The 16678-nt window shown below is 30.6% G+C and overlaps 2 protein-coding genes across 3 annotated transcripts; both read left to right on the forward strand.

The window, feature by feature from the left end:
• The first annotated feature begins 244 nt into the window (after window positions 1-244).
• On the forward strand, window positions 245-4627 carry LOC119669306 (succinate--CoA ligase [ADP/GDP-forming] subunit alpha, mitochondrial). The gene is made up of 5 exons (XM_038079148.1): window positions 245-419; window positions 874-1091; window positions 1172-1402; window positions 3574-3858; window positions 3924-4627. Exons 1-5 carry the CDS (start codon window positions 383-385, stop codon window positions 4137-4139), a joined length of 987 nt encoding a protein of 328 aa, XP_037935076.1. The 5' UTR covers window positions 245-382; the 3' UTR covers window positions 4140-4627.
• Window positions 4628-6864: 2237 nt separating this feature from the next.
• LOC119672117 (arrestin domain-containing protein 17) lies at window positions 6865-16362 on the forward strand. Of its 2 annotated transcripts, none has more exons than XM_038083084.1 (4): window positions 6865-7014; window positions 14814-15373; window positions 15436-15618; window positions 15674-16362. In XM_038083084.1, exons 2-4 carry the CDS (start codon window positions 14918-14920, stop codon window positions 16055-16057), a joined length of 1023 nt encoding a protein of 340 aa, XP_037939012.1. In that variant the 5' UTR covers window positions 6865-7014; window positions 14814-14917; the 3' UTR covers window positions 16058-16362. The 2 variants fall into 2 exon arrangements, with proteins under 2 accessions (XP_037939012.1, XP_037939011.1); XM_038083083.1 differs by having other exon boundaries at window positions 6871-7041.
• Window positions 16363-16678: the final 316 nt, after the last annotated feature.

Raw genomic sequence — 16678 nt, forward strand, 5'->3', positions numbered from 1 at the left:
TTAATAACTAAATCTTTCTATTCTACTTTTGATTAATCCATTTTTTAAGGTCTTCGATGTTCATCTGTGATTTCTGGACGTTGTAATACATATACTCTTTCAGTCTATTTTTCAATTGTACTTGTAGTATTATAAATTAATTTGTTATTAATTAATTGAAATTCTCCACTGTACTGTTGTTGCTACACAGACTTTTCTACTACTATTTTCCAACATCTGCTTCGGTCATTAAAATTTGTGCGGTTCACTCGCAACACTTGGTGTTTGCCTGTTCGCTCGACAGGTTATCGAAGTTCGCGAAAGTAGTTCGAATCATACATTTTTTAATTTATTTTTATTCAATATTTTATAATAAAATATTTACTGACATATTTATTTGAATATGGCTTCCTCGGCAAGAGTTTTGTTAAAAGTACGAGGTGTGTATGAGAGAGGAAAATAAATTATTTATAAATTTTACTTAATGAAAAATTATATAACTTGGAACAAAATTATCTGTGCAATGCCAGGCAAACAGACAAAATTTCATTGACAAACGAGTAAATGCGTTATTCCGGCAATTAATTTTTAATTAATTAATGCATTCTGATAAAAGCAAAAATGTTGCCCTTTCGTTTTATCAAAAATTGGTGTGTGCCCATGAAAGACAAAAACTGAAAGAATATTCATGTGACTCAATGAAAAGTTAGAAGTGAAAGAAAACTCATGCAAAGGCCAAGGTGTGAAGAAATAATAAAATTTATGCAAACTACGAATTGGTATCAAGGTTATGCCGATATTTAATGATGCAAACAAAAAAGAATATTATGTTTTTTTTGTACTTATAAAGCAAATAATTTATTTAATTTCTCTTATACAATTTTTTTTATTTAGATGCATTCATTACTGGCATTCGTGCGAATTCACAGTACAACCAAACTCGCCTCAATCTGCAGTTGACGGCAGACTCTCGTGTTATTTGCCAAGGCTTTACAGGCAAGCAGGGAACCTTCCATAGTCAGCAGGCCTTAGAGTATGGAACAAAATTAGTGGGTGGTATTTCACCGAAAAAAGGTGGCACAACTCATCTGGGTTTACCGGTTTTTGCCAGTGTAAGTTGAACGTTTTTATGTATTCCTCTATGAAATTATTTGGTTTGGATATATTTTATTGAAACTCTCATATATTATAGGTAGCTGATGCTAAAAAAGCAACTGATCCGCATGCTACTGTTATTTATGTACCACCACCAGGTGCAGCAGCTGCTATTATAGAAGCACTTGAATCTGAAATTCCTTTAATTGTTTGCATAACAGAAGGTGTACCTCAACATGATATGGTCCGAGTCAAACATGCCCTATTGACACAAAACAAATCACGTTTATTAGGTCCAAACTGTCCCGGAATTATTGCACCAGAAAGAGTAAGTTTCCTATTATAGTCGGCTTTATTCTTTTATTTCTGTTTTTGAATTCAATTATGCATAAACTGTATTTTATTGTTTGTTTAATTATTGTACTGATAAGGTTGTTTAATTTTATTTCAATTGGCTTCTTATATTTGTTGATAGGGGCAAAGTTTAAGTAGATTACGCCCTGTACTTTGCTGTATCTTTACTTATCAATATAAAAACTTTGTTCCACACTAAAACCATTTAATAATGCCATCTTCAAGAAAAGTATTTATGACGAAAGCAGTTTCTTTCTCATGATTCATAATGCAACATCTGTAATCAAATTTATAAATTAAAATTGTTTTTCCAGATTAAAAATAATTACTTTAAAAATTAGAATTATACTTTCGTTTTTCTATTATCAGCGAAATGATAAATTTTTTACCTGTAGCATTATAAAAAGTGTAAAGTTCTTTATTTACAAAATGTTTGGATGTGTGCCAATTTGAGATCTCTTCAATTATCAACAGGTCACGGCGCCGCCTTAATCTATTTACTATTAGATAATGAATCTTAAATATAAATTAAGTTTAAGGTTAAGGAATTTAAATGTAAATATTATTTCGATTAAATTTTGTTAAAACTTAAGTTTTTATATACAATTTTTTTATTCATTTAACCTATCAAAGTCTGCCTTTACATAGATCCGCTCGTAAGATTTTGATAAAGTTTTAATGTATATTTAGTCTATTAGAGATCACAGAAGTTGAAACAAACAAAAATTTTTTTGATATCTTGAAATATAGTCGAGATATAGCATGGATATAGCAATATATCCGACAGGCGTTGGTGTAATAATTTTTCTAACAATTTTACATATTTTGCATCTCTATTGCATAGAGGACACATTAAACTGCCTAACAAATAATCGCCTCTTGTGGGGATGAGTTCACGTTCTCAAGTTACTTGATCTTTTCACACCATCAAGTGCTTACAGCTCAAAACGAGTTAATATATAATATTTTTAGATTTAAAGCAATTTTATATATAACAAATATAAGATCAAATTGGTCAAATGAGTTAATTTATGTTGGACAGCTTTAGCTTTATGCCGTAAATCTCACTTGAACATAAATAATAACCCATTGTAATACCAGAGATAACATACTTTAGGTACACCAGATATAAAAAAATTACCTTTTAGGTAGAAGTTCGAAGGTTTTAGTATACGAACTGCGTCTATTTTAGAAGACGAGATTCCACAATCAAGTAGACGGAAACAACATGACACATCTATAAACTTGGCTGTAATCATAACTTTAAATGATGACAGCTTTTTTATGTCAGCTAGAAATGGGGTCCCAAAGATTATAAAGCTCCTCTAAGCTAACACATGAAATATATTTATAATGAGGAGCATAGTTACTTCCTCATCCGCAGAGACAAAATGTTGACAAAAGTCGTCCTGGAAGCCAGAAAATATGAATGCATTTAACGCCAATATATGTTTTGAAATTGATTGTGAGACGTGAGAAGGATATATGTTGTTTTGTTAAAAAAAATAATGAATCGGACCAATGATTCAGAGTGTGCTCGAAATACTGAACCAAATTCCTTCAGTAATTTATGTGGTTCACAACTCTGTGTCTAGAGTTTAGGTTAGGATAGTCACACTGAGTTCTACAATACTTTCTTTAAGTTTCTTTATCATTCACAGTTATTTTAAACCTAGTCACTTAAATTATGTTTAATAAATATTAATGTTTTAGTAAAATATAATAAATTATTTATATTTTTATTCCTTATATGTTAGAATTATATAGAATACAGAATATATTAAATTAAATTTATTAATTAAATTAGTGTTTTTGAATGGTATGGACGAATAAAGAGAATTGTTGGGTCAAACTTTGATAGTTTGATAGTTCTTAACACTTTTTGCAAGTCAACAATTTATTACTATATATGTTTATAATTTTACATTTTCATTATTTATTATTTATTTATATATTATTAATTTTCATTATTCCATTTATAAAATTATTTTTTTATAGAATTGTTCTTATTTTTAATATAATTTTTAAACCAATCATTTAGTTTAAAAAACAAATTAAAGTCGAATTAATTTTAATTAATAATAAATAATAATAAAATTATAAATAAATCAAAAATTTAATTTATAATTTTTAATATTTTTATAGTGTAAAATAGGAATTATGCCTGGTCACATTCATAAGCGCGGAAAAATTGGTGTTGTGTCCAGATCGGGCACTCTTACTTACGAAGCTGTAAACCAAACTACTGAAGTTGGACTTGGTCAGACTTTATGCGTAGGCATCGGTGGTGATCCATTCAACGGCACTGATTTCATTGATTGTCTCGAAGTTTTCTTGAAGGATCCCGAAACTAAGGGTATTATTTTAATTGGTGAAATTGGTGGTGTTGCTGAAGAAAAAGCTGCTGAATATTTGACACAATATAATACGGTATGTTTATTAAATAAAAATATTGATTCCTTTATATATAATATTAATTATATTTATAATTATAGGGTATTAAAGCTAAGCCAGTAGTATCATTTATTGCTGGTCTTTCTGCGCCGCCCGGCAGAAGAATGGGTCATGCTGGTGCTATTATATCAGGCGGTAAAGGTGGTGCTGGTGATAAGATTAAGGCACTAGAGAAAGCAGGTGTAATTGTTACTAGAAGTCCCGCACAAATGGGTAATGAACTCTTTAAGGAAATGAAACGTTTGGAACTTGCCTAGAATCCAATAAAATATATATAAAATTAGGCCAACAAAACACGAAATGAACTACAAATTAAAAAATAAAATGTCACATTTTTATGTCATTAACATTAATATTATGTATTATAAGTTCTCATTATTTAACAATGTCGCTAAAATTTCTTTAAATTGATTCCGTACTAAACTGCCAAGCATATATGAGCCCTAGCAAAACACAATATAAATTAACAATTTAGTTCCACCGGATTTGAATTTTTGATTTTGATAAGATGTGAAGTAGTTTTTTATTCGTAATTTAAGTATATTTTGTGGGGTAAAATAATGTTACATTGAATAATTTTATAAAAATTGAATTGTATATTATAGTTATAAATATTTAAAAAATTTTCTTGCACCAAATTAACTATGAATTTTAATGTATTGGCTGCACTTTATCGATATTACCAAAAGTAATAGTTTATAAGAGAACCAACTCGAAACGGAATATCCAAGCAAAAACAAAAACAGAAAAAACAAATAAACGATCTGCTTTATGTGAAATATTTAGCTTATAAAAAATATTTTATTGTAAAATATATACAATATATAATATAATATGAAAAACTACAAGTCTACTGAAATTTTTGCTAATTGTTAAATTGTGATTGAACTGTTCCATAAAACGAAAATAAATTAACTCTATCCATTAAAATGAACATTTTTTAATTTAAATTCGTTATATAGGAATTTGTGTTTCTTCGAGGTAATAATATTATGAACTATCACTATGAGTATTGATTATTTTAGCTACTAATACTATTCATATTCATAGAGATCTGAGAATCGATTCAGTCGAAAAATATATTAAAGATCGTGCACTGAAACTGTTCAATATCATTGACAATCACAATAATCCAACACTCAACAACCTAAAAACACAGCGAATTCTGGTAAACACAGGCAGATACAAAGGCATCAGATCCATCATATTATAAAGCCCCGTATTCAGTTATTCTTAGTGTGACTTAAAACTGTTCACAGATATAATAGAGTCAAGGTAATGAAAACATATTTTATATCGTATCTTTTATCTTTCGTCACCCACTTTGATATCTTTGACTCATCCCATTGAAATTGGTGAATTTAGGATCACCACCAAACCAAAAATCATGGTTATCGTTCTTAACAGTATATTGGTGTGTTCTACTCATGCCACCGCGATATGTATTGAAAGCTTTCGCAGGCTGTTCATGGAATAAACAAATCTTGCTAGGCATATACAAAGGATATGTCTTATTACGGTATACGCTGCGAGATGCAAGGGAATAATATCAAATCTTGTTAATACTCGGCTATGCGGATTTCATTTGGTTAAAATCGCATGGCGTATATTAACCACATTCCGGCAAAAAGCTTCTTGTAAAAGAATATAATCAAGTACTGTGTGAGTAATATCTACCTGTCCTGACTCTACAATACGTTTATCGATCCCTTTCTTCGTATCATGAACATATCAACATCATTGCAATGAAGCCAATATCAATTAAGTCGAATACAAACGTGGACTAACAACCCTGCATATAGATACATAAATAAATAGTGAAGACGCGAAGAAAATGCGGTGAAAATGTGGAGGTCTGAGCATGGTTTGAAATGCTAACATAAAAGAGACCCTATTCGAAGTTATGTGAACGCGTTTCCGAGGGAGAATAATGTTATTAATTTTAGAGAGTTGGGCATACCATTCTGACGACAGTTGATCAGTTTGATGGTGCATAAAGCATTCCACCTCTTCACCAAAAAAAAAAGAAAAATAAATGAAGTGGCGTCTTCATATTTATGGATTGAATTTTTATTTCTTCAGTTATATAAACAATGAATAATACTTTCATTATAATAAGAACATACTGATTTAATCTGTGCATATTTCAAACAGAAAAATGTTATTTTATATTTAAAGTCGCAACAATGTATTAAATAGAACCTTATGGTATGTGGTGCTACAATCGTTTATTAAAGACACCCTTGGCCGATCATATAATAAATGTAGAAGGGCTAAGACGATGTCAAAAAGACCGCGAATCATTTATAACCATAAAGCTCCGTAAGACAGTTTATATTAAGTGCTACTATCCTTCTAGTAGTAAATAAACCCTATTACAAATGATACTACAAGGAATAATAAAAGGAAAAATGCGGTATAAGACGTAATAGATGTTGTGACTTAGAAGATCCGTGAATGAGCTGGACTAAGAAAAATTTGGTAACAGTTATTCAAACGACTTAATATGAAATGGCGTATTGGAATTCTATTGCCAAGATAAAATAGTTCTTTTTTTACTTTAACTTTTGCAATATATCTCATGTATTTTATTTCTTTGTATCTTATACGAACATTTTTATTAAGGTGAAATAAATCTGACCGTCAAATTCCTGCAATGGATAGGCAGTTTAAGAAGAAGCTATTTATATGCGAAATGTAGGGGTGATCATTTTAAGAGGTCGTAGTCGAAAAGAGAAATAGTTGAAACTAGTTATAATTCCGACTATAATTCAGGTATTTGCATTATTAAACCTAATAAAAACCAGCAGATAAAAAAGCAAATTTAACAAAAAGAAGAGAAATCAAGAAGAAAAAGAGAGAGGCGAAGAGCAACAGAATAGAAAAGCCAACACGTCAAACCTGGCCAAAATAAAAAACTTGCTCGAATAAATACTGGCTTACTAGTACTAGTACATTTGAAGGTACGAGTGATCACTGATCAGTACTGATTCGAGCGGCGGTGAGTTAAGTTGTTTTGGTATCGCGAGTGGTGGTTAAGTGTGACATAGACGTTTTAGTCTAAAGTAGAGGAGATATTCCGGGGGCATAAATTGTATTGTGCTTTATATGATCGGTGTATGCATGTGTGCGGTACGTTTTTAAAGAGCTCTCTGGTTGGTATGTAAATATACGAAGACATTCAGTGTTTTCATAGTCAATTGCGCGAGTTGCACCCACTGTGAGTTGGCTAAGATAGCTTGTAATCGCGTTTGATCGCAGTCGTTGTATTAAAAACATGCGCATATGATATAAGAGCTTGACACAAACGGACTTCTAGTCAAAACTTGTTGTTTATGAATTACGTGAGCGCTGGCCAAAGACGAGCTTAAACAGCTGTGATTGTGAATATCGCCTGTGTTTAAATGGGTACTTCCATGTAGGATAGACAAAAAAGGCTTGGCTAAAAACAAAACAAAAAGTGCAGTTTTTTAAACATAGATTCGTTTATATGGTATATAATATACAATACACATAATGTTTAATAGGTATATTAAAGTCAGACTAAAGTGAGCTTGTATGCATGTATTATGCAAAAATACGATTTGAAAAAGGTATTTCTGTGGGGTAAACACTGTGAAGAGTGTGCAGTACAAAGTATAAAGGAAGTATGTTTAAATAAATATTAGCTATTCAAATCAGCTCCAATGGGTTATGTAGATGATCGTTATCTATGATAGTGTGTGTTTATAATATTTTTGAATTATTATTTTAATTTGTTGAATGTTAATTATTATTATTAAAAACACTGCCATATCAAATTCTATCTAACGAAAGTAAAACTGGAATATACAATTTTGGAGATTAGAAACGCTGTTTTTGGTTTTTAGTATTTTAGAATTTCAATGTAGTTCTATATAAAGAAATACATATCATTAAAGTGTTATATATGCAATCTTGTGGAATTGTATTCATAAATTTAAATCATAAATTTTCTCTTAATTTAAAATACCCAGGCTGTGTTTTGAGAGTGATCCTAGAGTTACCGAGGTCTTTGCTGATTAAAATAAAAAGGGTTTTATTCATTTTGAATCTTATCTGAATTCCAATATGATTTTTAAGGAGATGTTTTGTATATAACGACGATGCTCTAGAACAGTGGTTTCCAACCTTTTTTGACCAATGACTACTATATTATTTTTATTTTAAATAGGAACCACAAAGTTTAAGAACAATAAACTGTATGATTATTTTAATATGCTTTAAGCATCTCTGGTATAAAGTATAATGAATTGTCTAAGTGCATAGATACATTTATATAGGCTATAAAATAGGATTATAATTACTTAGAAATTGTTTGTGTTTATTTTCTAATAAGTAAAGACTCAGTAGATAAGCTACAAACTACAAACTATTTATTATTTACTTACTCTAGAAAGCAAGTCTCCGTTACGCATATGGCAATGACTTAAAGCCGCGGCAGTAGTTATTGAAAGAAATATTCAACCTTCTAGCATGATTGCCTTACTTATAGTAATCCTTTAACATTCTATCTATCGATAGTGTCTAAGTATAAAGATATTTATATAGAGCGTTGCATTTAAAAGAGATTAAGAAATTTACAGATGTCTAAATATCTTTAATCTATCCCATTATCTATTTAATTGTTCTATTAAAGAAGATTTATAGATTTTCTTTACAAAGAAGATTTAAGTAAAAAGTTGCAATTGATGTACTTAAATTTTTAGGATAACCTCTCTGACCACCTTAATCGGCTTACAAATGGTTGTTATATTCCTGTGACTGAGAAAACATATATGTACGCAAACCTACATTAATTTATAAATACTGAAAGTGTGATTAAGCTATTAAAAAATTAACCTACTTTAAACAATAAATAATATTGAACCGTCGGGATGTCAATAAAATGGATGGATAGTTACGTGATATTTAAATAACCTCCATGCATAGCTATCATATGCATAGGAATGGGACTACTGCTTCGCTGAAAGATAGATTTTCAATTAATAATGTATTCTATTTTAAATATATTGTTATTAGCATCATATTTTAAATAGACATTTATTTGAAATTAACTATTTTACTTGTGAGTTTATTATTCGCTTTAGAAGTGAGTCTATAAGTGATCTATTTACACGCTTATAGTTAATAAAATATTTGCTTTCCGTTGTATTTACATGTAAGGTTTGTTTCTTTAATGAGATTTTGTCAGACGCTGTTCCGTTTCTCTTAATTAGCAATTATTCACCGTTTTACTATCATATTCCCCGTAACAAACACCCATAGGTAAACAAGATTCATCCCGAATATAGTTCAACAGATATTTATTTCTTACTGATAGCTAGTCTGACAGACTGTTTATCAAAGCCAGGGAGTCACTTTATCTTTTCTTAATATTGTTTTTCATCACTTCTGCAATAAATGTTAAGCGGAATGCGCTGTTTCTATGGAATAATTTATCTTTGGCCTTAGAGAACTGCAATCAGCCTAGGAGTTTGAATTCGGCCCCTGTTCATTATGCCATATCTATTGTATTATTGCATATGTTATGTGTATCTTCCATCTATTATTAGCTAACTGAGGAAAGTAAACCGTTGCCATTCTTAACGACACCTAAGTGAATAGAAACTAGTACTCCTAAGAGGTATCCATATAAGTGTTAACGTGAATTAAACTGTCTGCTTATTTATTTCTATCAATTATTCATATGACCGGGAATCTAGATGAGAATCATATTTAGCAAATTTAGCCCAACTATACTTTCTCACTAACTTTGATTTAATGAGTTTATATTACCACTTGGCTGTCAATGAAAATGACAACCTTATATCTATCCTTGATGTGATTTGCAAATAACCGACATGTCTTCCTAATTGCTATCATTTCAACCTAATAAACTGTAGCTTCATTAAGTAACCGTAGGGTGAAATGACTAACGTGGTATTATAACAACTCATTATTTGTTTTCAAGAGATCTTTGGTGCACAAGGCTGACACTACAATCTTATCTAATCCAAATCACAGTTGATTTCAAAGGTATTTGTAAAAATTGAGATATCATATTTATTAGGAAAGTTTCTTATTTTCCACTCATTTTCTAATGGAAATATTACTGCAAAAGTTAAACTGTAAAAGTTTTTTTAATTTCTAATCATAACAAAGAGTTCTGAGGTTTATGTTAAGATGATCATCTCAGCATATGAGATGTGCTATGTTTAGAATATTAGAATTTAGAATATTAGAATATTGTACTTTCCTAGACAAATCTCCAGTAATATGTGCAATTTTCATACTAAATCCGTACATAATCATCCCAAATGTGCTAAAGAGATTCCATAAGTTTAGGTATAAACATTGTATTCGCTACAATATATCTGCAAATGTCAGACCTGCTTTTTTAACTGGTTGGATTTGAAATTTTTTCTTAAAAGTCACCGATTAGGATGGATGAAATTAGAGTGGCAGCCTTGCAACCGTTGTGATGTCACGGATTATCGTTCCGCTTACGTAGAGCAACAAAACCACCAAAAGGATCATAGTGGTTAGCGTACACAGAACGCTGAAAGGCACCTTCTCTCCCATTCAAGTGAATTTTAACCAATCTGATATCTCTTGCTGAGGAAGACACTTGCAGGCTATGCCAAGAAGAAAAGGAGACAGCGGTGCATATATTCTGCCAATGTCCAACACTGGCAAGCAGGAGAAAGATTGTCTTGGGACATCATTGGGTTGTTAATGACTTGGAAAGCAACCTTAAGTTAAATGAGCTGCTTGCATTAATAAGCAAGGTAGTTATGCGAACGGAAGCCTGTCTAGCTTTAACTCAATAACGACATCCGAGAATTGAAGAACGAAAAAGGATTCAAGTCGTTTCGTGGTTTACTTCGGCTAATCCTACACTTTAGTGTGGCGACTTACTGGACGGTGCGGTGTTCCAATGTCCCACAATATAATCTGATATCTCTATAAATTAGTCAGTCTTATTAGTAGTAGCAATTGTTTAACATATTAATTGCAGTGTATTCTATGTAAATATGTTTTGTTTTTAACTGTTTCCGGACATTTTCACTCCAACCTTTCTGGAATTATGTGCTTTTTAAGAATGTCGATGTGGATGTGATGTATGTGTGATGTGGATTGAATTCGTTTTAATACCATATACGCAAAACAATAAAAAATAGTAATAAAGTTCTGTTTTGGGCCTAAAAGTGAGAGTGCTAATATTTTATATTAGTTTTTGAGTGATTTTGTCTTTCTTGTGAACTAACAAAGCGTTTAGCTGAAAGCTAGTCTAAGTCATTAAAAAGTGAAAACGACAATTAACAACGATTTCTGCTCCCGTAGAAAAATTTAAAAATAATATTTTCTTATTCATGGTCGGTTGGAGTATTTTTTTTTTTTTAAATAAAAATATTAAAAAGCATTGAACTATAATTACAAAATATACATAAATAAATAAATGCTATACACATATGATTAAGTAAGTTGCCTTCTATCTAAGCACACGCAGATACTTTAGTTTGCATTTCGTTTGTCTATTATTATTTAGACACGAAAAAAATCTACCTACAAAATACAATATGCATGAATTTAAAATTAAAAAAAAATTTTTTTAAATTATTTTATTAAATAAATACTACGAAATTGGTATCATTTCAATTAAAATAAAATTTTAATAATTCCAAAATGGCAAAACTGGTTAGCGAACACTTTATTCTGTGTTTTCGTACAGAGATTTGTGCGTACATCGCTTTTTCCTCTACAAATAAATACATATTTAGATATATATTTATTATTTATATATAAATATTTGTGTATATATTTATTCGCTTTATTCTAAGTTTGATCTTCACTCTCCGGTTCTCTCCGGTTCTGTTTGTATCTGACTTCAAAGATTCGAAGTGTACGCTTGCGTCTTCTGAGAATACCGGCTGCTTCGCTCGGATATGCTGATGAAGTTAATGCGCTTGACCTTGTTAACGTGCCCACAACGTTTTAGCCTATTGTGAAATATTTTCAGTATGACTTAACATTCCAATATTTATACTATTTAGTTCAAAATTTTTGTATAAAATCAAAATGTTTTAAAGCAATGTATTATATTGTTGAACAATTGATTTGTTTATCTTTGGTATGTTTATTGTGGTTTGGAATAATGATTGATTGAGATTTTATTAAAATTAGGTTACTAAAGCTATAGAAAATACAAAGAAAATTAAAGGAAGAAATTAAGATAAATGAGAATCAATGGACTGAAAGTTCAGCGCTTAACTTACAAGCCATCTCCTTATTTATCTAAATTCATTCAATTCAATTGAAATTCATAGATACGCGCTAACACTCATGTTGTCGGAGTAATCATTCAATCGAAGTTCATTCAAGATATTTGCAAGTGAAGGACGAAATTAAGATAAATGAGAACGAATGGACTGAAAATTCAGTACTTAACTTATAAGACATCTCCTTATTTATCTAAGTTCATTCAATTCAATTGAAATTCATAGATACGCGCTAACACTCATGTTGTCAGAGTAATCATTCAATCGAAGTTCATTCATTTGCAAGATATTTGTAAGTAAAGGAAGAAATTAAGATAAATGAGAACCAATGGAATGAAATTCCAGCACTTAACTTAGAAGCGATCTCCTTATTTATCTAAGTTCATTCAATTCAATTGAAATTCATAGATACGCGCTAACACTCATGTTGTTATCAGAGTAATCATTCAATCGAAGTTCATTCATTTGCAAGATATTCGTTTGTGTTTTAATCTGTAAGTATATGCTTGATGTAAATGTGTGTTATACTTAATATATTGTTGGACGTTGGGACAGCGCACCGTCCAGCAAGTAGCTCCACTGAAGTGAAGGATTAGCCGAAGTAGACCACGAAACGACTTGGGTCCTTTTTCGTCCTTTGATTCTCGGATGTCGTTATTGAGTTAAAGCTAAAGTGGCTTCCGTTCGCGCAACTACATTTCTTGTTATTGCAAGCAGCTCATTTGGCTTGAAGTTGTTTCCTGTTTGTCAGTGCTGGACATTGGCACAATATATGCATCGCAATCACTTTTTCTTCTAAGATTAGACTGCAAGTGTCTTCCTCAACAAGAGTAATCTTTTTGAGGTGATACTTAAAGTTTGTTCAGTAATTAATGAGATCTGCCAGCTTAGGGTGCTCTGCGGATAGTTAAGTACTTTTAGCGTTTCCCTGGTCAACGGTTTCGGCAGCATCATGATTTTAGTCTGTCTGCAAGTGCTCTCTTTCCATTTGTTAAGATGAAGTGAAGTTATCCGACATAAGCTGCAATTATGTTGTAGCCCAAAGGTATTCTGGGCTCTGGGCCGCAGAAGTTATGTTACACTCTAAGTATTAGTCTAAGTTGTACTCTTCAAGTGTATGCTCGCTTTTTGTTTGCGTTATACTCAGTACAATATATTTTATTTGTCTTATTTGCATAGACATGAGCATTTGTTTTTTTTTATGTGGAGGAGGTGGAATGCTTTAGGCACTGTTAAACTGACTGTCGCCGGAATGGTATGTCTGACTCCTACTATGAAGTAGGTATTTCTTCAGCCGAGACTGCTGTCTATCCATGTCATATGCTTCTCGTTGAACTTGCGTTCATGTCCCCATTCTTGTTCCAAATCGGAAAATCTTCAGATTGTTGTTCGTTTTAGATTAGTTAGCCACCAGGTCTTTCTTTTTTCCCTTAACACATTTCATTTTTTCAATGATATTCTCGACTGTGAAGTGACCATTCCATCTTTTACAGTTGAAGAAAGTATGCTCAGCATTGTCCTCTACTGATTCGTAATATATACAGTTGAGCTGCTCTGTTTTTTGCATTCTATGTAGATATTTTTGAAAATATCCATGTCCAGATAGGAATTGTGTGACATAATAGTCAACCTACCTGAAATTCCTTTCTGTCCACGACCTTACATTCGAAATTAGTTTTGCTGTCTATCTTCTTCTTAAATCGGAGTTCCATCGACATCTCTTCGACATTTCTCTAGATTTTAAACTTACTACTGCATATAATTCTTGGCGTCTGTTTAGTTGTCTGCATAAATTTTCCTGGATCCTCCTTGAATTTTCCATCGTTCAACGAGTTCTAGTCTATGTTAACGTTGGTACTACTTTAAGAAGTTTATTTGCTATATTCATCAAGTGTTTATTAAGTTTTGGTGATAAACCTCCCAGTAAAAATTACGGACCAGATCTCATCTTAATCAAATCAGATAAAGTCTAATCTTTATTTCTTGCCATCTTATTATAATATATTATTTTATCTCCTGATATTTTTGATGTTTGATAGAACAAATTATTTTTTTGTTGCTCATTAAATTAGACTTGGAATATATGGTACTATAGCTAAACTATCATTATAAAGTCAAAATAGTAAATATAGGTTTTATTTCAATAAACTACACTATTAATAACTTGTTGTTATTATGTATTAGATAAAAATGAATTGTTCGAAAAAGCCTATTTAGCTTAGAATCGTAGTCAGATACAATTTTTCAGTTTTACAACGCTTGATAAAATTAGGTAGAAAACAAGCAGACCCAAACTCAGATAGGATTCGAATGAATATATATAAAGAGTATTGTTAAACTTCTTAACTCAGCCAAGACTATGAGAACTCCATTACTATTATTATGTAAAATATAACTTCTAAGTAGCCAGATAGTGCCTCGCATGTTTCAAGATAATCTTACATCCAACACTGCTACAAGTATTGTACATAGCATATAAATCTAATTAATAAAATATATTGATAAGGACCTTAAATCATCCGTAGCTAATTGGATCTGCAGTGGGTTCTAATCATATTTTACATTTACGTATGCAATCACTGACTATTTTTTTTTTACAAATTTATTCATTTAAACAAATTAATATTTCTTCATTTTTTTTATGATCCATAGATTAAATTAAATTTCAAAAATTTCGCCATATTGAGACCGACAAATCTTTTTTATATAAACTAATAATGCAATTACATTAAACAAAACTATACATAGTCAACAAAATGCCACGAAAACTTCTAAAGTTTCTTATTATCTTCGATAATACATCTTTACTTTACTTTCCTGGTCAATTTTTATCCGGTAGAGTACTATTGGAATTACAAGACGATACCGCCGCATTGGGTCTACACTTTCATGTAGTTGGTGAAGGTGTGGTGCGCGGTGGTTCTGCAAGACAGGAACGTACATATGATAAAGAAAATTATATAGACTTCCGTTTACGCTTATTGGGTGATATAGATCAAGGGCCTTCAGTACTATCGCCTGGTATACATAGTTTTCCATTTAAACTTGGCTTACCAGTGGGATTGCCATCAACATTTCTAGGTCGTTATGGTTGGATACAGTATTATTGTAAGGCAGCACTGCGGGAACCTAATGGTCTTATACACAAAAATCATCAAGTTTTTATAGTTATGAATCCAATTGACTTAAATTTGGAGAAACCTATTTTGGCAGTAAGTTCTAATACTATACTTTTTATATATAAAATAATCTTTAAATATAAATTTGATTACAGCAACCATTCACCTGTGAAGTGGAGCATAAATTAGGTGTAGCATGTGTGGGTGGTGGTCAAGTAAAGTGTAGAGTAGCGCTGGATCGCGGCGGTTATGTGCCAGGTGAAAGTATAATTATAACAGCATTCATTTCAAATTATAGTAATGTGACAATTAAACGCACGAAGGCATCCCTAACTGAGGTAACAATAGATTTACTAGATAATAGAAAAGTGTTTTTCAAAAATTTAATTCCAGACCATTGAGTACTTGGCACGCGGTAAAGTGGTACAAACGGAAAAACGTGCATTAGCAGTTTTAGTACGTGGAAAAATACGTCCAGGTAGCAAAGATGAATGGCAAAATGATAGCCTCTATGTGCCACCACTGCCACCAACAAATCTACATGGCTGTCATTTAATTAAGATTTCTTATGATGTGTTTTTTGTTCTGGAACCAAAATCGATGGAAAAGGAAATCAAGTTACAATTGCCAATTGTCTTAGCCACATATCCTTTTCGTAATAATGGAAATGATGTCTCAAATACATGGCCTGATTCAGTTTTAAAACCGGATACACATTATCCTTCGACTCTACCAATATTTCGTCCATGGCTACATGAAAAACCAGAATCAAATTAAAAGAACAACTCATTACGATAAATAATATTTTTTAATTTGTTTACATTATTATTATTTTTAATATATAGCAGTTTGTGTATTGTTAATAACTTCTTTGTAATTATATGCCAATATAATTTTTTGTTAAAACTAAATTTAATGTTCGTTTAAAAAACAAAAAGACAAAAGTATAATATTTTAAAGCTTATAGCCATAATATTTGTTTAAGTATTTAGCTTATTTATTGAATAATATTTAATATATGTCCTTTTTTGTTTATTAATTAATAATAAAAATAATAAAATATGAAATAAAATAATAAGGGTTAAAATTGTTGTATTTTTTGTTTTTAAATTTTACTTTATATTAATTAAAAATATAATTAAATATTAATATAGTTTTAATTACCTGTGATTTAAATATAAACATAATTCGTTTAACTAAGAATAATAAGGATTGTATAAATAAAATAGAATCACACGCATATGTACATTATACTACATAACATTTTGAAAAAATATAATTATGTATATTAATAATTATAAAAAAATATTTATAAAAAAATTAACACTAATAATTATGAAATAATAATAATCATATTAAAAATTATTGTATTAATAATTATGTTAGTAATTATAAAAT

The sequence above is a fragment of the Teleopsis dalmanni genome, chromosome 1 (assembly GCF_002237135.1).
Source record: "Teleopsis dalmanni isolate 2A chromosome 1, ASM223713v2, whole genome shotgun sequence".
NCBI lineage: Eukaryota > Metazoa > Arthropoda > Insecta > Diptera > Diopsidae > Teleopsis > Teleopsis dalmanni.